At 46.9% G+C, this 26,332-nt stretch overlaps 1 protein-coding gene across 15 annotated transcripts in view; it reads right to left on the bottom strand.

Moving 5' to 3' along the window:
- Positions 1-26,332, bottom strand: part of LOC117155572 (transcription factor 12) — a 110,108-nt gene that overhangs the window by 18,452 nt on the left and 65,324 nt on the right. Inside the window, exon 1 of one of the 15 annotated variants that reach the window (XM_076623218.1) lies at positions 9,705-11,295. The exons of the other annotated variants lie outside the window; for them this stretch is intronic. Coding sequence (XP_076479333.1) covers positions 9,705-10,130 — 426 coding nt within the window. The 5' untranslated portion in view covers positions 10,131-11,295. Of the gene's footprint in view, positions 1-9,704; positions 11,296-26,332 lie in introns of those variants that run through there. 15 annotated transcript variants of the gene reach the window in all.

Genomic DNA, 26,332 nt, shown 5'->3' with positions numbered 1-26,332 from the left:
GTGAAATAAATCTTATCGCCGTTTCCGCATATTCTCGGAAAGTATATAAATAATTATATTTATAAGAAACGTGGATACGCGTTCTCCGTTTACGACTCGTTAATATAACTTGGTGGAAAGGTTCGGAAGCGACGAGAAGAGGCGGGAAAGAAAGAAACAAAGAGACAACTCGACACCGACCACGCGAAGGCCTACGCGAGACTGCGAGCGAGCTGACTACGCGTCAGCGCGCCGATTGACCGAGAGGGTAGTGGGGCCGATAGGAACCAATAGCGGAACACGCTTTGCTACCAAGAAGCTAAGATGCGTTTAGATCCGTCCTTTTGATAACACGGGTTATCAAGAGTTCTCACTTCGTTCGAAGGCGAATTTGCATAATTGCACCATATCAACCAATAAACGTCTAGGTTCGTTTGCTTCGGAACGATATTGAAGAGTCAAGGCAGCAAATTGCAGAGATGACGAGGTAACTATTTTTTTCCTTAGGCCCGACGACGTGATAGTCTGAAAAGCGAAAAATGCGACGCGGAATCTATGGAGTTCTAAGAACAAAAGATCTTCGAGAGCGAGCGTTCAGAACGCATCCATATCTCGCGAGGGAGGAACGGGGCATATAATTGTAGGCGATAAAAGCATCGGGTTTATCGTGACAGCAGTCGATAACGAGAGTACAAATACGAACACCCACCCTGGGTGGGGACACGAAAAAAAAGCTGCTACTAATCGCGCGATAAACGCGCGGCCTCTGGACCTATTAATTTAAATGAATTGCTTTGACACCGGTGGCTTTCGTGCATAGGCGTTGCACACTGGTTCTCTGTCTTCTCTGTCTTCTCTCTCTCTCTCTCTCTCTCTCTCTCTCTCGCAATTCCATTTCTTCCTCCATTTTCGATCGTATCGAGACATGTACATGGAAAAGATCTTTTGATGAGTATTTTAAACGTCACATCCCCAGAGTCTAAGTAGGAAAGACTACGAGTCTACGCGAAGCTGTCAATCTACAGGACGTGTTTTATCGTTTATAGCGTCGTTAAAAACCAGTCAAATACTCCATTTTCAAATATAGATCGCTCAAAAATGACGCATAACCGAATTTAGCGAATTACCAGGTAAATCACTTAGCTTGGCTCGAATAACGCCAACTTTACTTTGTCGCGTTATGGTTCGATCGAAAAATCGACGAAGCGACGATAGAGGCGAAAAGTCGAAGTCGGATCGACCGCGGCGAGAGAGAAGACACCGCGTGGCCAATAATTCACGTTTTATTTCTCAGGTTCGCGGGGGTGGTTCGGTGGACACGCAATAATAAAAATGTCCGACGGCCGGCAAGCCGGATCAGAAATCTTAATATGTCCCGGTGGGTGTCCATAGTGGCGAGAGTCAGCGATTTCCAGCCAATATAAATGTCCTACATTGATTTAGTTCTCTTGTTCTCCGGCTTGCGGCCAGGATGGAAAAGGAGGGAAAACGAACGGAAACGTCTCTGTCAGGGAAATTAGCTTCCGAAGGTTTGAAATAGGACAGAAGGGTCGCTGGTACGGGGCAAGCTACGCGTGTTACGTGACGTCTTCGGAAAATTGAGCACGTGATGTTCGTCTCACGTTCTCGTAGCGGCTATTTCGTCGTCTTAGAAATTATTCTCTAGCTTCGCACGAGATATCGTGTCTGTTACGTCATCGGCTGACACGTCGTTGAAAATTACGGGGAAATTTTGTCGGAGAAATTTTTGAAAATTCCCCGAACGTAATAGTCCTTCTCGCGAAACGTTTCGCGAAACCTAACTACGGTAGCTTACGGAAATATTCCAACACTTGTAGAAACATTTTATGGATATATCGTGTGTGTTATAAAGAAACATTCTGAAATTTTATTAGCGCTGTAACGAGGCATGAGATATCTGAAAATGTACATAGGAGCCACGAGCTACACATTTGGGACAAATATAGCTATATTTCGTAAAAAATCACGAAAGTATTTAAACAATCGATTAATCTCGATGCGATAAATATTCGAATACTTTCGTCATATATACCGTATATGCAATCTTAAGGTCAGGCCAAAAGGAATTCCAAGAAATTTCACTCTATACGATAAGAAACACATTTAAAACGATAATCCATCAACATCGTCTTGAAGCGTTGGGCGTCTTCGATCGACTACACGTGGGCGGAAATGAATTTAAAAGCGGAAGGAGAGGACTGTGCGTAGCGAAGAGTCGCCTCTAGTATAATGGATCGTCGATTACTCCCTTGTTAATTGCCGCGCTGACAATGAGACTATTTCCTATCGAGAGGCAAATATACGAAAGCAGGTGTCGCCCCAACGTCCCGTGAGAATTTTTCTACCAGCAGCGTTCTAACATATTTTTATTAGTTCGGTTCTACCTGCATGCGATCGAACCGATAAAACGATTCCTACGATCGATGTATGAGCTGTGTAGACGGCGTTTATCGTTTCTTCTAATTTTTCGTATCTTCGGGGATGTTGTCCCTCTGTAAATTGTCTACCGGCGGCATAGAAGCAACAAGTTTGCGTCTTCTACTTGGTTAATTGCAGTCAATAGATAACGCGCGCGATAACGTATCTGTTTATCGATTTGATTAAATTTTAATGGAGGACTCCTGGACACCTGGTACCGCAGATTCCCTTTTTCTCAGCTTTTTTTTTTTTTGTCCCACACGTAAACCCGCACACGCGAAGAAACAACGACGAGTCTTATCGACGAAAACGTTCATCCGTCTTTCCTCCGCATTAGCTGCTCGCAACCTAAAGAGATTAATGCCAGGCGATTTGTAAAAAAGCTGGATGCAACGGTCTTTAAATCTAATGACCGCCGTGTCACAGATGGATGTTGGATAATTTCTAACGAGCTTGGCCGTGCACGCACCCCTTTATGAAATTGTTTGCTTCTACGCGAATTGCTCGTGTCACGCGCAGAGTATATTACCGCCGACGAAGAAAGGCGGGTCTCTTCCTCTTTAAAACGACGAAATCCTGCGAAAACGAAACGGATAACGGACAACGAAATCCAAAACGAAAATCAATCAAGACGTTCTCTTTTGCTATATTTCCGTCGACCGTGGTAAAGAGGATAGAAAATTTCACATGACGTTGCGACGTTGGCTAAAAGAATGTGGGAACGATAGAACGTCGTGGTAATTCCCGTATTTTCTTTTTCTGAATTTACGTTTCTTCGATTCGTGTAGAACGAGGTCCCGATGGGTTCCCATGGCGGAGGGAACGGCCAGCCATAAAGGAAATACCCGTAGATGGAATAGGCATGTTCTGACACAGGACGACTTCCGGTTGTGCCATTTCGAACATCCGCGACGAATAGAAATTGAGACAGCCTTCTTTTCCTTCCCTTTTTTCCTCTCCTTCGCCCAGTATACCTCTATTTCTTCTTCGTGCTTCGATGTTTCGCATAATTTTAATTGCAGGCACGATGGGAAGACGAGAGAATGGGATTCGAGACGGAGTATCGAACTTTACACTCCTTAACGAAGGCGATTCGGTATCTGGACTGGTTGCGTTCTGCGGCTCCGATTTCGCAGAATCGCTTTTATCGTATCGTAGAAAGAAATTGCGGCAAGAAGAGGCGGAAACGGAGGGAGCCTCGGTTTTGCAAAACACGAGATACAATGCCATCTAATATTTGAGATTTCATTAGTAGACGTTATTCCATCCGACATCTGATCGGTTGTTGTGCTGACGCTGTCATAAACTTAACTTTAACTCTGACGAATATCGACTATCTATCCGTAGAATGTTTAACAATTAATTCTAATATTTTCCTCCTCGCAGTTTTTCATTTTCACTCGCCAACATCCTGGATGTTTATATTTCTCATGCTATTATTCCGTTTAATATCTTAAACAGAAACACATAGAATCATGGATTCGTACATTGCGGTAAAAACGTCGAGACTCTTTTATTTTCACCCTGGAAAGGCAGAATTGCCATTTCTCGTGAAATTACATCGTACCGCGTAAGATTTTTCTGTATCTGTAGGCAATGGATGACTAAACGGTTTCACAGTAAACCTCGAGTTGGTAGCCCAAACAAAGGAGCCACTTGCGTCGACGACGATACGCGTGGTAAACAGGAGTTCAAAGAAAGAGAAAGAGAAAGAGAAAGAGAAAGAGAAGGAGAAAGAGAAGGGGAGGGAAAAGAGGGGAATAAAGAAGGGAGAGTGGTAAAATTCATGGCGACGAGTAAATCTTGACGATAAAGGAGAAGAAGGGTGTTGGAGGATCGCGAGAGCGGTACGATCGAAAGCTTCCCGTTTTAATTGGCACCCACTAATTGGTAATTATCAGGCGTACCCACTCGTGGAAACCTGACGTAAGAGGCTTAAGGCCGTTTACACGGGATGGAGGATCCGGTGGCAACGGTACCAATACAACCGCCACGGGCGTAAGGTATACGTCGGTTTACAACGTTCCGAACACACAGCGCAGGTGTGCATATGTAATTCCGAATGGGTGCCTCGGCTAGCAGCGCAGCACGTGAAAAGAGACTAGAGATCCACGACGTCTACATTATTTATTAGGCGTATCGTTATCGCGTATATAGCGAGAGCCAAGACAAACGGCTGCATAATCAACAATTAGTTGGCTGATATGGCCTACGTGATCGGTTTTTAACGAGTGAAGCGTCCAGGCCTCGATTAACACGCGTCTTCTCGCTTACATTCACGGTATCTCGCTAATACTTTCGAGGAAAAAAAGAATAAGAGAAGAAAGTCGTTAATCACTCTTATACCTCCAACTTCTGCTTTTCGTTTGTTTTCCGTATTAAATATACACGTACGAGTAGCTTTTTCGTCTCTGTCTTTTTCTTCAAAAGTACCGATCATTGCGATAACATTATGCTACCGGTTGGTATACTTAACCATCGCTGTTTTTAACGCTGTTTCAGGCCAGGAAATGCGTAACGAGGTAAAACGTAACGACCTAGGCCGCGAGACGCTGTCAAGTAAAATGTTGAGCGCGTGACGCGTGTACGCGACTTCTTTACGTTGCTGGAAATGCGGATTGCGTGGTTCCAGCGTTACTCTAAATCCAACTTACGATAAATACGCATCTAGCAACGTTATCGGAAACGTCGCGCTACACAGTGTCCTACGTTGTAAAGGTAGAGCTAGATTACCTAGAACCTAGATTATACTAAAGCTATATTACACAGTGGGTAAACGGTCGTAGGTATAAGTTACGGGTTACGTGGACTACGCAGAATCCGATTGTCGCAGTGCTACTACGTTATAAGGCATCCCGCACGCGTGGCCCGCGTCAAAATTATAGGAAATCTAGATTGGCCTATATCTGATCGGTTGACGAGGTTGGTTTATGGAGAAATTGGGCTACGGCGGAATCTAAACTATTAGCTCGAACGCGATACGGAACGCCTAATATCCACGAGGTAGACGTAGACAGGAGCGATCTACACGGTGGATCCTCGTCTACGGCGAATCTAGGTTACGACGAGCTTAACTCATGGTAAGCCTGGCCCGCGGCGAACGAAGTTTCGTTCGGATGCTAAATTAGTGCTCGCTTGGCACGAAAATACGATTCACCACGCAACGCAATTCGTGTTCCGCTCGAATCAATTTCCCAGTAAATATCTCTCCGAACTTAAACGGGCCGCGGTTTTCTTCCCGGCGATAAAAACGACTAGCAACGCAGAGTGGCAAACGTACTCGTCGATACGAGAGAGTTTCTTTCTTGGTTCCAGAGATTGACTCACCGAATCAGAATGCGATTGAAATCCATGTAAAGTCAGCCTCCCGCAAAAGGATCAAATCGATAGGGGATCGAGCGAGTCGCCTGGTCGCGTCGCGTCGTTGTCGACCAGCTGCCTAGGTACACGGTAGCGGCAGAACTCGGAATCGAATCACCCGGTAGAATCGACCAAACGCGAGCGTTTCTCCTCTTCCGAGGAGAAGGGTCGACTCATTCCTCGAGAATGTGATTTAAGTCTGCATAAAAGACGACGGCCGCGCAGAATTACAAGAGGCATGCAGTTCCGCTCGCGTCGATATACGCTCCGCGCCGAGGAACTTTCCTCTCTCGTCACCGCGCGCGCGGAATACCGAACGATCGCTTATCGCGTTCTCGCTCTCGGCAGAAGACCGGACCCCGTCCTTTTTCGCCAGTCTCAAAGGGAGAACTTTTTCCTTGAAAATAAAGCGATTCCCTTCAGGCTCCAGGCTTCCACCCGCCCACTTTTCCACCCCTATTTAACTTTTCTCCGGGCCACCGGTTCCACGAAAATTTATTCTCCGTTCGACTCCACCGACCGCAAAGAATAAAAAATTACGTTTATTTCCTCGGTATTGTTATCGTTATTGTTTCAATCCGTCCTCCATAATATTTCACTTATCGTTACGCGCAATTAAAAGTTGCTCTTACTCATAGCGCGGATTGTTCGTTGTACTTGCGACGTGTTCGATCTTCGCCAGCCCTTTTCCAACCTCGGAACAAACACTTGCAAAGCGGACGTCGATCGACAGGTCGCAAAGAGATCATTTTCCGTCGTTTTGTGGAATGGAACGCGAATAGCCTACGTTTTTCTTCGACTACATTTTCGTGGAAAACGTTTCGTAATTGCAACCGCGACAACAAAGTTTCACAAAAAAGAAAAAGGATATTTCGCGCAGATGTATTCCCGATCCGAGAGACGATTCGTTCGATATAGACGCTTAACGAGCAAGTTTTTCTGTCCAGCGACGGGGAAACGTGTTCGGTATGCCGTGAAAAATTCATAGCTCATTTCCAGGCGATAGGAAAAAAAAACGTGCTTGATATTTTAACGACTCGAGTTGAGACAATCGAGAGATGCCGATACCGATTAGAGTACGTGGCTAGAACGTTGCGAGCAGAGGATAGAAAGGCGAGAGACAGGCCGAGACTCTACAGTGTGGGACGTGCACCACGCCCGATCCGGAATATTTCATTCCGCTTTTTTCTTCGTAATCGCGTCATATTACCACGATCGCGCTCCATAATAATTGCCGAGTTGAAAATTATACCGACGTAAGCCGAGATTTTCGTAAGTTGGATCGAGACGCGTATTTCAGATTTTAATCCTGATGCGTTTCTCGATTCTCTTTAGAAGCGATCGAACTCCTCTATCGTTAACAAATTTACAAGTACGAACGAAAGAATCGTCGTCGATAAACTTTCTCTTGAGACGTTAAAAATCTTGTTGCCAGTTAAAGAGAATAAAATTCTGCTGATAAAGAAACGAGGACTGTAGCAGAGTTAAAAGTATCATCCCATCGGTTTAATAATTAATTAAAGTATAATTTTAACTGTTTTATCTGCGATTATTTTTACGTTCTCGAACCTTTCAACGATTCGAAAATTATATCGTCGACGCGTTTCAGAAGCGTCACTTTTCCGGGAACTAATTCGCGGCTGGAGCGATTTTAACGTTCGAGGAATTACCAGGGTAATAAATCCGTCGTATTTTTCGATCCGCGTTACCATCGCCGATTTACCAGAAAAATGAAGATGGAGGGGCGGGGCAAGGAAAGAAGCTATGTTAAGAGATATAAATCTTATTCACAGCCAGAGCTAGACGACCGATGTACACGACAGTGGTACACACGAGGATCAAAGCCACTTTAACGATCTCGCCAACCAATCGATATAATTATCTTCTACCGACGCACGTTCAATCGCCATTCCCCCGGAGTACTACTCGTATTTATTTATCGCTAACGACGAATACACGCGTTAATAACTACGATTATCGATTAACTATCTTTAACCGGATTAACCGTCTTTTAAATAGAAACTGCTATAACCGTGGAATTTATCATCAAAAGTTCGTCAAAAGTTCATAAAGACGAATCAATTTTTGTTAGTTTCGTCGTGGTCGGTTTCTTCGCGATAGTAAAATGTAATCTGATTTTAATAGGCAGAGGAATAGGTACGAGAATAAAAGATTTCGAAGTAAAAAGTCTGTTATGTCGGAGAAACGGCAATCGACGGGTTAGCTAGCCTTCTCTGATCGATACGTGCGTTCCATCCCCGTTTCGCGCAACTTTGCTTATTTTTGTCAGCTATAGAACGACGAGTTAAATAAAAAGAATTCGTACTCCTATAGGAGAAGTTTGTGGCTTTTTCGATCGAAGTAGAATGACCGGAACTGTGTCTACGCCGGCCAAGACAAATATTCTTCAACGGGCTACGAACGATGCCTTCTAATTTAATTAATCTTATGAGAAACGTATTTCCCGATTGTCTAAATGTTTCTACTCGAGTAAACTTTCTCGACCAAGCTCGGTGAAAGGGGTTCTCTAGAATGCAAAACGCGGGGTATCACAAACGTCTCGAGAAGGTGGGAACGAAGAAAACTGAGAACGAGTGGGACGGTGTGCGAAGATTCTTCAAATTCCAGCGAGCGATTTTTTCGTTGTCGACAGAGTACTGGTGAACGAGGTGGCTTGTGTGTGCGCGTCTTTCGTATGCAAGTGTGACCGCCACCTAATACGTGCCACCACGGCACATACTAATTAGCTGGACGAGCGAAACGCGTCGTGAATACGACTCCACGTGGAGAGACAAACATTAGATACGAGTGGCGGCACATCAGGTTAGGTCGAGGCTAAAGCTTCGACTGCGAGCCGCTTCCTGCCACGAAATCCGCTTTGAAATTCTTTCGAAATGTACCCGTGGCTCGCCAAAGTATACCAAGCACTCGCCACAGAAACTTTGGAAATTTCGTTAGCGTTTTCAGACACCACTATCGTGATTTTTGCGCGTTTGTGGGAAATTTGAAAATGCGAAATTGCACGCAATACACCTAATGTGAGAAAGATATATAGAGTATCCAAAGCGTAGCGCTTTTTACCATAATTGGTAGGTGAACACACACACTTTTACTTACATGTTATCCTTTTAATTACGTTCTCAAAATTACCAACTCGCGCGAAAATCCGCGATTTAATAGCGTCAAAAGGTAACGTTAAACGATCCTAGGTTTAAAAGTCACCGCGACACGACCATGGTGTAACCTGGATCTAGAATATTCCAGGCTAGAATATCATCAGGTATGACGTCATCGAGACCCTTAAAAACGACATCCTTTCCCTTCCAACGGGCTCGACACTGAATCTCCCCGCGAATAAACGACGGCAAGTGCACGCTGAGAACGTGGTATGTGCAATAAAAGATTCGAGTCGGCTGGAAGTCACGTACGAGTACCAAACCGGTCCTATGCAGTCTGCGACTAATCAGCCGGTCTTGTGCCACGCGAGACTTTCCTTCGATACCGGTTATCGTAAAATTGTCACATCCATCGCACGTAGAGGCGGATAAAAGGCGGACGAAAATAGTACGAATTTGATCGGGTTAACCTTAACTCTAAGGAGTCGACCGTGTCGTCCGATGAGCAGGCTAAGTGGCGCCTTTTACATCTCTTCGGTGAAACTCGTCTTCTTTCTAATCCTGCACAGTTGGGTACACCGCGAGTTTAGAATCTGACTCGAAGCAGAACTCGAATGGAAAATTCGTAGAGGAGTTGAGTTGGCGAGGGACGCGAAGACGATCCGAAGGCACAGTGTTCGTAGATGAGAGATATTTGAAAGCTTGAACGGTCGATTACACGCATGACCGAAGGCGAACAGTTTCCTGACAAATCGCGCAACATCATCGCGCCAGCTATTCTCCGCAAAACGGCTCTACTAAGACGTTTACCCCGCTCTCCTGTCCGCCATACTGGTTCCAATAGCCGGGAGATGGGACCGAGGAGACGGCCGGCTGTAACACATTCCCGGACAAGTTGTTCGGGCTGGCGGCTTGAAATCGATCCCCGGATACGTTCTGCGATCGATTCGGACTCCTTCGTGGCTGACTGTTGCACGTTAACGCGGAGCAGTTCGAAGGTAACTGAGAAAGATTGCAGCCGACTCGAAGAGGACTCGAACCGTTGTTTCCTGAACCGAGTCTTCCAGTTCTCATTTGCATCCGCTGCGACTGGACAGTGGCGATTTGAGCGTACCTCGAGGCGGTGCTGCACTGCTCGATCGCGTAACACGGCTCCATTTTGATCCCAAAATCGCTCAGTTTAAAATTCTGCTGGTTCATCTTGAAGTCTGCGTTGCTTTCGAAGCTACGATCCATGTTGAATTTTTCGCAGAGAATCGGGATACGAACAATACATTTACAGAGGAGTCATCTGCGTTTTGTTCCTCGCGGATCGATGCATCCTCTGGTCCTTCCTTATCGTTGATCGCGATCCAGCCAACAGGATCGACAGTCGACCGATCGCTCGTCTCTTTCGCACGAATTCGTATTTAACATCGTTGTTTGGCTCGTCAGAGTCGGTGGATTCGCTAAACCCTTGCTGCGATCGATGTCGTATCGATCGATTCTTTCGATTCGAACGCGTTGCGAAAGCTTCTCGGGACAAGCTATTCACGCGGCCAATGGTATTAGAGAAAATCGTGCAAAATCGTGAGATAAATTCGTATCCGGCGTGCGCAACGCGAGGATAAACAATCTCGCGTAGGACGAGACATCCTCTCCGCGCTTGTCTTTCTCTCGAGAGGGTCTCGACGTTTAATTCAATTTATCGCTGCACGGAGGAACTGCGATCGCTCGAATCGCAGGCGACGCGTTTCTCCGTTCGCTTCTTCTCGCGTTACTCGGTTAAGCTCGCCGCGCGCCCAACGACGATCATTAATCAGCGAGGAAAGTTTGCGAAACCGCGAGTGCCTCTCCCGAGTTCCCTTTAATTTGGATTCTTCGAATCGCTCGAGACTTTCGTCGAATCGCAGCCTCCGCGGCCCTCCACCACGCCGACTATTTTTGAACAATGCGTTTACACTCGCGTTTCTGCGCACTTCGCCGCACGAGACTTTCACGAGCGCGTTAACACACCGCGTATCGCAACCCTGTTCCTCGAGCTTCCCAATGACGACTAATCTCGCTGTTCCCTCGTCGATCCTATCGCGCTACACAATTTTCTTTCCTTTTACTCGCCTCGTATTTGTAGGTCTAGCCTTGAATTTTACAGAAGGTGGATGTACTTCTCACTTTGGCTCGATATATTTGCCCCTATTCTTCGAGAACACAATTTCACAAAATGTAAAAGATCGCCAAGCGTCTCACGAACTATGAAAACCATGTTTCCGATAAAATCGTTCCATTATAGAATCTCTTTCTTCTCGACCTGCTCTCTGCCAAGATACATCACTTTCGAGAAAAGTTGAAATTTTTACGAATCTCGACGATATTTCACGAAGAATGATTCGAGTTCCGACGTCGATCGAACGAATCACTTTAAATTAGGGATTCAGCCGCGCAACGGTATCTGAGAGCGATTTCGCGGCCGAGACGACGGATCGTCGCCGAGGATCGAAGCGAAAACAATCGCCAGAGGATTAGAAGGCAAGAAGCGACGGGCAGCTGGTCAGCCAGTACAGAGACGACTGGTTTTGTTACTCGGCTCATAAGCTACGCGCCACACGGAGCCTGGGTCCAGCGTTACCCCTCCACGAGAACGTGCTTGTTCCGTGCATGTAGACGCACTCGTGTGCCCTCTCTCGCTCTCCTCTCGGCCCTAGACTCTACTCTCGTCGTCCCGTTTACACGCGTCCGTTGCACCGCTACGCTCGCCGCGCCACATACAGTTTCTCCAACTTGGCCGAACGTCGATAAAAATTTTACGGTCATGTTCTTTCTTTCTTACGCCGCTGCATAGAGAGAAATAATAGTCACCGGATGAAACTTGGGATCGGACGGATTCAAATTTTCCAAACATCGAGAGATCCAAGCGATCGTGCGTTCTCGCGAATCGCAAGTTGCAAGCTATCGGTACCTATCTACATGGTAACGAGACAAACCAAGTTCTACAAATGCGTTAAAAAAGTCACAAGTTCGTTGATCGTTCTGCCAAGAAGAAGCGGTAGCGGATAGAACGATTTTCTATGTCATAATCCGAAACTAATGGCGTAGATGAAAAGAAACTAAGCGGAAGGACGATCTCCGCCGTGTCTGGTCGCCGATCACCGAAGAATTTTCTATCGAATCCTCGCGTAATCGTTCCATCTATGAATTGTTTTGTAAATCTTCGTCGTTATCGTTTTGCGATACTCAGGATGCTGTTATTCGTTCCTATAAAGCGTCAGGATTTCCTAGAACGATCACGGAAAGAGAGAGTGGGTGGTCGCGAGCTTAGCCTTGTCGCGCACGAGACGAAAGCGTTCCGCTCATTGCCGGTTCTTTTCTTCGCCGACGCGACGGCGGATCAACAGAGACGTTCCAGTGTTCCGAGGAAGAAAAGGGACTCGCTCCAACAGCGAGATTTATTCCGGACCGCACTGGGCATCGTCAAAAACAGAAGTGTATATTGATTCATCGAGGCGGGCGTTGTTTGCTGCAAGCTATCTGCTCCCTCCCGTTCCGCGCGGGCATTAATCGCGATATCTTAATCGCCTGTTTCTTCCCGTTTTTACCAGAGGTCAAGTACCTCGGGCATTCCCAGTCCGACAAAGTCTAGAAAAACCTAACTGGAATTTTTCTAACGTTGTACGACAGAAGAACGGCCAAATTACCAATACGGAGACTAAAGGACGATCCGATCGAACGAACGAACCTGGTCCGATCTTTGACGAATTGGGATTCGCTGGATCGGCGAGACCGAGGCTCGATAGGGAAACTTGGCTGGATTTAGTTCCTAACGCTAAACGAGAAAAATTGTAAACTACGGATATTAAGAAGAAACGACGAGTCGATCATCGAACCGTATATCGAACCATCGAGGAATTAAAATTCCTCGAACGAGTAAAGTCGAGGCGTTCCCGTTGAAACACGGTCGCGCATACTCGCGTTCGCCAGTTCGAAAGTGCTCGCGTGCATCGTTGCATCTCTCGTTGCCGCGTGGCGCGCACAGAGCTACAGAAATAGTTCGTTCACGGAGCGGAGGGACCGCGAGGGACCCTGGACGGGACGAAGTCCGGGGGCAGAGGGGACCGAGAAAGAGAGGAACGAGAGAAAATACGAGCGGGAGTTACGAGTTACGGCGGAAAACGGTGGATTATGTGTGTTTAACCCCCCACTTCCGAAAGGCCCGGAGTTATGTTTGAGCACGAAAAGTAAACTTCGACTTCGTGGCGACGTGAGGCGCTTTGTGAGGATTAGGAAGGAGGCCGCCACCGGTGAATCGGCTCTTTTGTCCCGACTTCCGTGCGTCGGGGAATCGATTCTTCTCGAGACAGAAACTACCGTCTTATTCACGCATTCTTCTACGAAAATGAAACAAAGCTACAAGATTCTTACTCTACCACTGCACTTGCACGATTTAACTGGACCGTTGCGACCGTTAGGTTTTTCCATATCCAGACCAATCTCTGTAATTAAAATTTAATTTTCGCGAATGCGAATACGACAGAATTTATTGGCAACGAAAATGTTAAAAATTTTAAGATCTCTCGTGGTAAAGAAATTGTTATCCGAGTGACGAGTTAGCTCTTCGTCGGTTTCGAGAACAGAAAATCGCTCGAAGGAAAGAGAGTCGGGCTCGCGTAACGATAATTGGTTTGATTATTCGAATATTCGACTTGACTTAGAATTTCGATGGAGACTGGAAATTATATAGAAATTCAGTAGTCTTGGGAAAAAAAATGCGAGCCCGCGTTACCACCCCCGCGGCGTCGAGCGGGTCACGGCATCCGGGGGAGGTAAACCCGAGGAAAAACTGGCCAGGCCGACGTGCAACAGGTAAAGCACACAGGAAAGCGAATGCACAGGCCAGTGCAAGTCCAAGCAACCTGTCAAATATCGGTGAAACGAAGGAGGCCGTTGGATAGCCAAAAATATCGACGTCGATCAACCTCGCGTAAAAACGTCGAAATCGTCGCTTTATCTTTTTTTTTCTAAAACCTCGTGGAATATTTTATCATCGAATCGACGTGTTTTCCTATCTTTAAATAGCCAATCAATGAAAGCAACCTTGATAGAAACAGCTGTGTAAACGAGATTCGCAAATTTTTATTCTTTTCACGAATTTGACTGACTAGATCGGTATGACGTCGTATTTCTTTATATTTGTTGTTACTTAGAGGATTGACTAGTTCCTGGATATTGGTAGAATAACGCTAGCAAATAGTTCTATATATACGTATAGGTACTTTCGCTCAAAGGTCTCGTCGTTGGGACATTTCCTATTTCTTTTCTTTTCCTCTCTCAAACGTTACTTATATTAATATCTTTGAATCGAATCATTAATACGTCAATGGTATGTACTTGCTTGCTCGTATAAGATACCGCCGCGAGTTACGATCATTTATGACCATAATTTCGACCATAATAAAAAAGAGCAAAAAAAAAAAAGAAAAGACGAAGCTTCCAACGCAACTTTCTTATCGTTAACTTCTTATTTCGAATCGTAGAATCTTTTCAACATCGCTCGTACCGCGAATCGCAACCCACGATACCGGTATCTATAAATCGAGAAAAAAGCCAAGCGTTTACGTAACGCTAGCGACGGCTAGAAAATCGTCCGCGGGATTTCGCGTGGAAAACGACAGAACGCGAGCGAGGAGGGGAATCGGCATGCGTAATCGAGCAGCCAACGCGCTCCAGAATCGACTGGCGGTTGCTCAACGAAAACTAGTACCTACCCGTGCCACGGTCCGCGAGATGCCTAATCGTACACCTTCACCTAGATATCCGTCGATGTTTGCTCGCGACAACGTACCCTTTCGAATCGCGACACGCTCGTGTTACACCGTGCCGCGAGCCACGCCACTGTACGTAACTCGTTCGAACCCTACCAGCTACGGAATTCTTTTTTCCACGAACATCTAGAAAAGAGTCGTAAGAAGAAACTAAACTCGTTAACCGCAATGCTCGTGTGAGACGCGAGCAAAGCTAATAAAGACAATTACGCTTTCGTATCTATAGAAGCACTTTCTCTCGCTTCTTCTTTCTTAACGCTAGTTTCCCAAAAAAAAGTATATTATACAGCCGATAGATGATTTCGCCAGAAACGAAATTGCGCGTTTCTGTCCAGTCGGCTGCGAAAAAATAAATCGTACGTGCGCGGATTAACTTCTCCGGTGTCGGCTCGCGATCCGAGAAAGAGACACGGACGATCTTCGGACAGATTCGATTCGCTCGGGTGAAATATCGTCCTCGGGACGAAACGAGGAAACGATAAAACGCTGCAGCGTCCGAGACGCCGAGAGAGGCGAACGAGAGGCGGTCGAGGGGAGGGTAGAGAATAAAGACGAAGGTCTCGAGAAACGACGCGAGAAAGCTCGCAGGAAGCAGAGGACGAAGAAGGGAGTGTTCGGGACCGATGCTTTTCTACCGGTACTGTACCGGTTTTAAAGGACTCCGGAGGAGTGGAAGAGAAACGAGGGAGGTACACGAACGACGTGTAGTGCACGCGCGTGCAGGTACGATTCGCGTACCTGAGAGGTGCGCGACAAGGACGGGGCCCCGAGAGGTGATCGTGCTACGCGGCTCGGCAAATAGACGATAGAGAAAGAAAGAGCGGATGCGAGGAGGACGGCTGTACTAAGAAGAGAGGTGGACTAGCCACCGAAGAGTAAACTGGCCAGACTGCCTGCCGCCGTCGACAACGTAACGCCGTTCTTCAGGCAGCGACAGCAGCTCGTGGAAGGGGAAATAACCGAGAGCAATCCGAGAAATACAGAGTATCTGGATAAAATAATATTTTGTCACAGTGGCTCCGCAAACGTATCCTTACTTTCTAGTAAGGCGTTTTCTTTAATCAGCTTCTGCGTTTCATTTTTACAGTATTTCTAATTTTTGTAGTCACGATACTCGTATACTTAGCTCGCGGAACGAAACTTCTTAGTGTTTCGTCTATCCAATATCCGGATTGTTTATCGTAAAATACTTTTCTCAGCTATCGTAGGTTTACGCGGTAAGAGTTGAAAGCAGCGACGATAAGACCAACGAGTTTTAGCCGAAAGTCGTCTGAAAGAGTCTTGGCAACTCGAAGTTCTAGTACGAAGAGACAACGGCGGATCGGCTAACGGGACGTTCTCCTTTTGTTCGGCCGGCGAAAGAATTAATCAGGGAAGAGTAAATTGGCTCAGACTGCCTGTCGCCTTTGGGAACGTGGTTATACGTGCCAATAAAACTGGTCGGAAGAACGCGCTACCAAAACGACCACGCTGACGTGCACACCTTTTCTGACCTTATTCGACGAAATTAGAAATCTATCGGCCACGAATGAAAGACGCGATCCGCCTCTGAATAACTCTGGCCGAATCGTGCAAACCGACCGATATATCTTATACCAAACAATGCGTTCGTTGCGTAAAACTTGCTCGTTAACAAGTTACAACCGCGCGTCACGCTATTCTAGTCGCGTGTCGACCCTCGAAACAAACAGGGACGATAATTATTTTTAATCGACGAATTAAAACAACGACCGATTAAAGGAGAACGATCCATTAAACTGTCCTTCCCAGATCTCCCGCTTATTGTATCAAACGCCAACGACACCTTCCAATGTACGTACAACGAGTTTCGTTATTCCGTGCAAAGTTCAAGATTGCATTTTAAGATACGGAAGTACCGACGCCGTTGTATCGACGAGCAGTGCAACGTTCAAAAGGTGTTTGAGCAAGGTGCGCCATAAGAACCGCACCACGCGTCCAGCTTTAATTGTCAGTTCCGATCCTTTGCAGCTGACTTTTCGGTTCGGACGGTCCACGCGACCCACGGCGTCGACGATCGGGCGAAAAAATAGCACGCGGTCGATTCAACGATCCCGCTGAATTTGGTTGGGACCAACTACGGCCCTGAAATTTACCGATATCGCGTGACACACCGGAAAAGGAGATTCCCTCGGCAGATAAGCCGGTTCGTACAATTAGAAGGCGTTCCTCTCTAACAGTGTTTCTGTACCGTTAATCCATTCACGATTCAGCGATTGCGAAAGCTTCCTGAATTCTGAGCGACCGAACGATAGGGACACGTCGATCGACGAATCGCGGCTTCAAAGGTCAAGATCCTATTCACGTCCGGGAAGCTGCGACACGATGAAAAGAACACGCGAATGTTCCGAAGCAGTGAACGTACGCGCGAATGTAACGAAGCTCGCGAGTTTCTGTTCAAAAAACGATCCGATTAGCAGACTCGAATGAATTCGGATGGAAAGAAGGATGAACTCGTTTCCTGTGTCACGGATGAACGATATAAATATCGTATCGACGCGCGACTATAAAAGTCGGACTTACGAGTCTCCCGATGCGTAGACGATTTCGTCGTACGATTTCTAGGACGAGATTTACAGATCGTTTCACGAGGAACGGTCAAAGATTAACGATCCGGCTAGGTAAACACATAAAATGGCTGCATATTACGCGGCAGCTGAATAAAGAAACAGCATAAACGCGAATGACAAACATTTCCGCGGGGAACGTGGAAAATATCGGGGCGACAGGCAGCTAGGTAGGCGCGGTGCTAGAAAGTTGAATGAATTAAGCACGCCTGTTTACGATTGTTAGCGACTGACTGCCCACGTGCTTTCCGCTTGCGTCGGCTCTATAGGTTTCCTTTGATCCTCGTCATATCCACGGAATGTACCTTTCTTTCTTCGTCACCTTCGTATTCCAGTCCTTTCCTTCCCCTTTTACTTATCAACACCCTTCCCCCTTTTACCATCGAATCAATCCAACTGACTTTCCTCTGTTCTCCGGTCGAACAAAGCAACTGAGAGAGCCAAATGCTCCGCGACTGCGACTCCATCACTTACCTGAAACAAAACGAAGGAATTTTAATTAGAAACGACATACAGGGAAACGATTACACGTAGAACGATCTAATTGCACGTGGCGACGTTCAAGGTAACCGGAAGTAACGGGCATTTTCCGGATAACGGAAAAGTCGACATCGGGGAATCGAGGGACAGGGAAATCATCGTCGTCGGCTCGATGCCTCCAAGGACGCGAAATTACTGCCATTCGATGAGCTAAGTCGACTCGCGAGTCATGCATTCGCTTGTGCTCACTTTTTCAAGAAAAAAGAAAGAGGAAAACGATTCTAAATTACGTTTTTATTGGCAGGCATTACGACTTTCTCGTAGTTTCATGAGGCGAGAATATGGGAAATGTGGGGACAATTTGCTGGAAAATAGGAAGAAATTATACGATAAATTTCGTGTCGTAATGATATGGTAAGAATTCGATTGCAAAGATCCGTTCGACTTAAAATTCGTAGTGAAACTACCCGTTCCTACATAAATACGTAGGTATAACTCAAGTTACGTTGGATCGTAGTTCGAATAATAGAAACTCGGATACGATTACATATACGATGTAGTATCTGAAGCTGACAGTGAGCATTAACTTGTTCGCATAAACGAAATAGCGGATAAACAAGGTTCTAGCGTAACATCGATATCCCAAACGTTCGTTTCGACGATCGACGATACGTCTGAGCAGGTACGTTCCCTTTCCACCGCCAGTGGATTCCCCCTCTACGCGACGCGTTAATATCTAACGCATCGATCTGACGACTTCCTGCCGAACCAGGACGCGTTAATTGCTACGAAAAGAGAAAAAGCCACCCTCGTCGAGCGGAAGTTACCCCCTCTGACTTTCGATCGGCGCAACGATACACGGTACATATGGTCGATCTGTAAAGCCACGTTCGCGGAACGCTTCCGCGATTCTCGGACACAGCGGCCGGAAGTGCCCACGCATCGGGTGACGCACAAGTTCGATAACGGAGGAAGAAAAAAAAATAGAAAAAAGGGAGGGGGAGTGGAAGAGGGAGGGGCGCGAGAAGGGGAGGAGTCCACTATGGCGATAACGAAGAGAACGTCGATTCAACGACACTCGTAAAGCTGGACATTTAACGATGGCGATTTAACTGTCGCAGCGTGGCGCGCATACAATGTGCCTCTCTCTGGTCCGACCTGTACAATAATAATTATGGCTCTGGCTACGATTGTTTATGGAGGCGGCAGTTAAATTACCGCCGGTTGACGTTACACGGGCATTTCGGTGGCTGCTTTCCCTCGTCGCGTTGTAATTGTTATTTAACAGTGGTTTGTACCATCATCGTCGAGAACAATAAATTTCCAGGGGCCCGGCCAAATGAAGATTAACCATTACGCGATGCGCGTTTTCATCAAAGGCTCGTTAAACTGCAATTAAAACCACGGCCACTTCGCCGCTTTTCCAAACGCCTGACCCCCCCCCCTCCACCCTCCTATCAATCGCGTTCCAGAGTTCTCTCTCGTTCATCGACTGAAGCGGTTCTGGCCCGCCCACTCCGACGAGCTTTTTCTCCGACGTCGCTTTTCACCGGTTGGGAGAGAAGCACCGAATAACCGTCGACCTCGTTGCAGAGGCGCGACGAGTTTTCCAGCGGAAATTGGAACAACTTTAATCGCGGAGGAACGCGATTGTCGGGAATCGTGTGGCGCTGGCTTTCCATGAAATTTTGTGTGCAGTTATACGACATACGACACTCTTGCTGACGGCTGACGTCATTCTTCGCCAGCCGTAGCACACCTCCGACACGTGATTTTTCGCGTAGCCAGTTCGCGTACGCCTAAGTACTGAGATTCCTGCGTGGGAAGAACGATAGTAGCGTTGCGCCTATCCGGCGAGAAGACCGTCAAAAATAATGCTTCCACTCGCGTCTCTACGGTAGCGTCACTTATACATCGTATATTTGTACATTCTCCGATTGCAAATATGAGACACGCGTCGTACGTGTAACAACGCGTAAAGTTAGTTTAGTGCGAGAGAAGGCATCTGTTACTAGTGGCTATTCTGTTCGGCTAGTAGAACTAGAATTAGATCAGAGTATTCAGTTTGGATACGGGATGTTCTACTGTATTTCAATCTACTGGAATTTCCGGAACGGTGAAACCATCTCCGCGGAGTCTGCACACCGGCCATCGATCGATTCGTTAAAATAATCGGAATTTTTGCACGAAGGTGTTCAGCCTGACACACGACATGCAAACAATCCTTGACAGCCATGTCACTTGACACCGCGTCAAGTGTTTAATGAGAACGCACGGTCATCAGCCAACTATCTCCCGTCTATCGAGTTACGTGAGTCACGAGTTTGTAATCTGGAATAACGTTGGACGAAAATTCGACGAAAAGACCGACATCTCCGACCGATAGAGAAGAAAACAATTTACCGTAGCTTTTCCACCGATCGTTAACCCTCCGACGTTCCTTCGCCGCGTTTTTCGTCCAATCGTATTTCTTTATCGTTAGGAAAATCGAACCTTCTTCTTGCGTGACATCGATAATTAGATACGCGTATACAGCTCTTTTCTCGAAATAGGCAACTCACCGTCCCGTTTCTCTCCTTTGTTCGAACTCGTTGACAGAGAGGTGAGTAAAAGCCAAGGACCATAAATTTTTGCGGTCGAACGAACAGCGACATCGTTTGGCAGAAGACGAATAGAACATATGCCTAATGCTTTCTCGCATTAATATTTGGCGTTCCTGACGCGTTATATGTTGCCCGGTCGATCACTTTTTGATTCGTCGCTATGACGTTCGAGAAGCAAGTCAAACGGAACGGTACTACCCGACTCGCAACTAATACGCAACCGATCGATCCCGAGCGCGTTGCTTATTTTCAGACACAACTGTACTCGTGTAACGTATCCTGCGTAGCTACAGAAGATTCATAGAAAGTTTCAAATGCTCCGATAGAAAGAAATTTCCTTAAGACGTTGTAAGCCCTTTGTCCGATTTGTTTCATTCGATCGAGATGCCCAGAGAAGATGGAGAAATCGTCGTATAAATTCCTTTGATCTCTTCGTAAATCCTACGGACGTGTTTACGCGGCGTCGGTAAGTGGCCAGAAAAAGGCGAGGGTGAATTTCCGTTAGCCGAAGAGGGAGTTAACGCGATTGGCCACGAGCTTCCGTGTAATTGGGAACAATTCATAAATTTATTGCGACAGACAACACACAACGGTCTTCGTTGGTCCCCTTTCTCGCTCACCCTCGTGTTCAGTTCCTCGGTGGACGACCCTCCGTTACTCCGATACTCGTACAACGGAGAGGGGTTGAATCGTCGGCTCGAGTGGCTCACAGGGGGAGGAGATAGAGAGAATAGGTGGTAGGGGGCGAGAACGAGAGGACGAGGCTTGTCGAGACTCCCCACTGTACCAACTTAGACGCATTAAAAATTTAATAACTCGTCCCGATCGGTTGGTAAAGTAGGCAGCTCAACCACCATGGGGATCCCTCTAAATCCAGAAGTCTACCGACCTAGTCAGTGGCTTTCAATTTTCACTCTCCGAACGCAATTTTATCCCTCGCATCTCCCTCTGTACGATTTTTTCTAATTCTAAGTAACGAATAACGATGAGAGTAATTGAAACCCCGAACGTTGGTGTTAAATTTAGGGGAGTGAATTAGCGAACGAGGATTTAGGGGCAGCGCCAAGGTTTTATTTCGTTTTATTTGAAAAGTTAGGAGCAAGGTATCTTATCAGCGAATATTTAACGAGTAATTTCTTTTTCGACGGATCGTTCAGGTTTCGACGTAAAATATTCGCTTACTATTTTTAGCTGCCTCGTTGGTACTTGGTTGGTTGGATAACGTATACGTATATAGTATTTATAGTAATAAGTTTCAGCAAAAAATCAAGCACGAGCCTCAAAAATTCGAACGGTTTCAACTTTCCAGCAATTTTCCTAGTCGCTACAAGAACGAAAGACGAGGGGTTACCTTTTTCCCTGCGCGGTCTTCGCCATAAATTCGTCTTCTTGTTGATCTTCGCCAGGTTTACGGCCCCGTACGGCCGGTATACCAATAAACTGATCAAACTGTCCAAGACCTTCGAATTCTCGGCCAGCATATCGCGTTTATAGTCAGCCGAGAGAAATCATAGCGGGCAAAACGAGAGGAAAATCGAGTTTTCGACCGACGGTATCTGTCTCTGATTTCCACGCGACTCGCGGAAGCTCCGGACAAATTTCCTTCCGCTTCGTGTCGCTAAATTATTCTGCGATTAAGCGCATCGGCGAATCCATTAACGCGACCGACCTCGACTTAATTAACTCCCCGTCGAGGAATTAAATACTATCGCGGACGTATATGAATTTGTTACGCGGAGAGATAATGGTCAGCCGTTTCATAAATTTGCCGACTATCGTATCGTTCGATCTCGACGGAGTCGCGATTTTCGCGCGCGTGATTATTTTCCCCGCGATCGATAATCTCCTCTCGGCCGAGGCAAAACGTATAGGAAGACTCGCGCAACTCCAAATAAAATAAATAAAACAAGCGTAACGTTGTTATATTAGCCTCTTAGAAGCTCGATAATTCATCTTTCGCTCGAGTTCATAGCGTGTCTCGACCGTCACGACGTGCCTTGGATGAAACTATTGGTTGATAATATCGCGAACGTGGCCGATATAGATCGTTGGATTTTATACGTATCGTACGTCTATATCTGTTGCATCGTTTGGTAACCGACGTAATTTTCTTACAACACGAGCTACAGCTCGAAGAAAGTACCACGAATTCTGTTGGCGACGAAGGCATTCGAGAAACGTTGAAAGAACGCACCTGCTATTCGAGCAGGACGATTTTTGTAAATCTAACGTAACGAAGGAAATTCGTGGTCGGAAAGGTTCGTTAAAAAACGTACTACTAATAAATAAACGAAGAAGCAAATAAATCGCGGCGATCGCTTTTGCTTTTATTTCGCGTGGCGAGATCGATGACGTCAGAAAATTCGAGAAGCTCGGATGCACGCTCGGTAAGACGAACGGGAAAAAAGTGTGGCGAAGGGAGGAACAGCGTGGCGAGCAGAGAGAAAGGGGGCGAAAGGGGACACGTAGTAACGACGTGTACACCAATCCCGGAGGGCCTTCGTGGGGTGGCAGTTTTCGGGGGTGCGCCACCCCTACTTGCACCAACGGAATATACAGTACACGGAGCGTGTAACGTCCCACTGTCAGGCGACCCTTCCACCGTTACACCGACGTTTCCAAGCGCACACGCACGTTCACACGAACGCACGCAGCGTACCCCGAGTGGCAGGGGTCTGCCCTATGATTTGTAGCGGCACTATAATGCCTCAACTACCCAGCACCTTGACTCACCCTCTCTCCTGCCCCTCTAACCATCGTACCCCGCCCCTCATCGGCTCCCTCCACAAACACAAGCGAATCAAGCAGCGGCAAACAAGCTGGGGAGTCCGTGTAACACGCACCGATTCCTCCCTTCTTGGCCCTTGGCCGATGTAGCAACACGTAGCAACGTTTTCCGTTGAGAGAAAGAAGGAACACGAAGAGTTACGAGGCCCGGAGAACTCACCGAATTCGGCGCATCCACTGCGCGACTGCCTCGCACAGCGTTACCTTTGGCGCGTACTTGTAAATTATACTTTCGAAGAAAAATCCGACACGCGTTTCACGCGTTAACCAACGGTCGTCGATGACACGCCTTGCCAAATGCTTTAGAACGATCGAACGTTGTGGAGCGGTACGCGTGGAAAATGGAAAATCGAGAGCGCGCTAGATAGAAATCGGACTCCTTATTTGGACACCGCGGGATGAAACTTCGATGTTAACGTTTCATTCTCAGGCAGAATAACAATGCCATAATTTATCCTGTAATTTCTCGTCTATTTCCCACGATTGCGTTTCTTGGCGGCCTAACGATGACGATTTCGCTACACGTAAGCAGAATCGTGCGTCGTTCGAGGGTTAAAAATTGCGTTCCGAGTTCCAGGATTATAAGGCTGCGTAATTGTTCTATATAAAAAAATAATTCAGCAACCTTCGCCATGACGCCAGAGTTTCAGAAATTACACCCTTTTAATTGCTTGCTACGTCGATTCCGCGTAACGCTGTTACCGAAGGGGTACGATCACGCGAATAATTCGTATCGGTATGGAGTACGCGGCGGTTAACGTGGAAAATATGTTCCGGGACGAGTTACACGTCCGTGCGGCGAAGGGTGTAAGACCTCGGGGGATGAATTTTCTATGATTCAACCGTAACTCGCGACGCGATGTTATTTGTAAAGAACGGGTGGCTAGAGTTATCGGCTTGGTTCTCCGGTTCGTTGCGAGGCTTCGTGAAAACCCGGCACGATGATTGATACGTCGCGCCACGGAGCCGCCGCCACTCCAAGATACAAAGGGTGGATAGAAAGAAAAGCGAGAGAGGGTTTAAAGCGTTTCGATTATTTGATCGACCGATAGAATTATACGCGTGGAAGCGGATTTCGATTGGTACGAGGATAGGCGGAGCAGAGGCGGAAAGGGAAAGGAAAAAAATATTGGAGAAGGGGTGCACAAAGCCGATCACGAAGCAACGCACCCCCGTTGCGAAGATTATATACCGTGTTAAAAATAAGCTGGCCGCGTCCTCGTCGTCGGGCGTAATCCTTTCGTCGATCGGTTTTTTTCATCCTCTAGACGATTACCCTAGGAATTCGGTTGGATTCGTGCACGCGGCAGCTTCGATTAATTAAAACGGTCGAGAGAAGGAAAAGTCGATGCGGTTAAAACGTCGTCCTACAAGCTATCGGTTCGCGTGCGATTCTTCTTCTCAACGCTTGTTAGTCGAGTCATAAATTACAAGTTCGCTGGAGGAAGAGAAAGGGACGGAGAGAGGAAAAACGAGTAGAACGAAAGCGGGTTTTTCGAGCTAATTGGAAGAGCAGCTCCGGTGCTCGTAATTAATGGCTATTTCGCTATCACCCCTCCCATTGTGACTTTTCTCACCGGTCAAACGCGCGTTCGTCGATAACCTGTACAACTCTAACGCGTGGCGAGAGGCTTGACCAAAAAGAGGAGCGCGTTTTACGAATCCGCCGGTACAATTACGCAAACAGTCTCGCCTATCCCGAGAGTTTTCGAAACGCGTGCAAAAGAACGAGCTGGAGTGCAACTGCGTGGCACAAAAATGCAATTTTATCCCGTGCTTTTTTTTTTACGAACCCGGTGGCTCTGTAACGTACGCAGAGAATGTGCAAATCAAACCACCTCGGATAAAGCTACGGGTAGGTAGACTCCCGGTTATCCGGTCTCCGCTTTAACCGATGGCATTTTTGCGATGAAAACAATTGACCAGCGGAAAAATCACTGATACATTCCGTAATCGTTCTTTTTCGTCCGACTGAATCAACTTTTTCCCGTATATATACTACATACGTATCTCTACGTACCTCGATGTAAACCTACGTGTACCTTTTACACGCATATATATGTATGACGACGATAGAAGGGAAGAATACAGCGAAGCACGCTTTTTATATGCTACGAAAAAAAGATATGACAAATTAGAAAAGGAGGAAGAGAATAGAAGGAAAGAAGACGAGAAAGATGGACAGGGCGAAACGGTAAATCTGATTTCCAGGAAATTCCATTCCTCTCGGTGACTGGTTTTCATCTTCGGGGAAAGTTGCGCACGTTCGAACGGTGCTGGCTTACAGTTTTATCCCCGCGGGTGGATCGATCGCCGATAGAAAAGCTGCGACGCGTACGAAGCCGGTGCACGAGCCGCGGATCTCCGAGAATCGTTCCAGACGTCGTAAGTATTATTTCGTGCTCGACTCTTTTTGACAGCGTGCGGATAGACCCAGCGAACCTTCTCTCTTTTCTCTTGCCGCTCCCTCCGCGTATCCGGTGCGCGCAAAGTGTATTAAAGGCAAAGTATAAAAGTTCAGCGGCGCGCGAATTTACGAGGCGCGTGCGAGCGCCAGATAAATATCTTACGGGTCGGTACCTTGCTCCGCGTCTTCTGACCCTCTCGCGAGGCCGCGACCGAGCTTCGACCAGAATACCGCGGCTCTGATACCCGTCGTAGATACGCGTCGTAGATACACGTCGGCAATTACCGAGATTTCGCAGCCAAAACTTTGACGGTCGCGCGAAACGCGGCAGCGGTTGGCTAATTTGCCGCGATATTTGTCGCTGCGCAGCTTGTTAAAGCTTCGAATATTCGATTCGCAACGACATACTTGAAGAGAACACGATCGAAGGGTTCGACAACGAGGCTCGACGATCAGTATACTTCCATGTCCCATAGAAGCATCATATACTCTTGCTGGTCGTTCGTCAAAGATTAAGAACCACGATGTTGCCCGACAGCGTTGCAGCGCGTTACGCAAAAATTTCCGTCGTTTTCCAGCCTATACCCACTCGAGACGAGTGAGAACGACGACGGGAGCGTTCGTATTTGTATCGCGTATCGTATATAGCGCTCGCGTAGGAGATGGAGACGAGGGTTGATAGAAAGCTTGGGCTACGGCCGGGCCGGAAGCGTCTAGACGACCCCGTGGCCCCTTCGGAATTGATCCATCGATTTCAGCCCGACTGGACGATACTCGTATT

This window comes from Bombus vancouverensis, chromosome 12 (genome assembly GCF_051014615.1).
Source record: "Bombus vancouverensis nearcticus chromosome 12, iyBomVanc1_principal, whole genome shotgun sequence".
NCBI lineage: Eukaryota > Metazoa > Arthropoda > Insecta > Hymenoptera > Apidae > Bombus > Bombus vancouverensis.
Note: the sequence above shows the minus strand (reverse complement) of the source record. Positions and strands in the feature narration are given on the sequence as shown.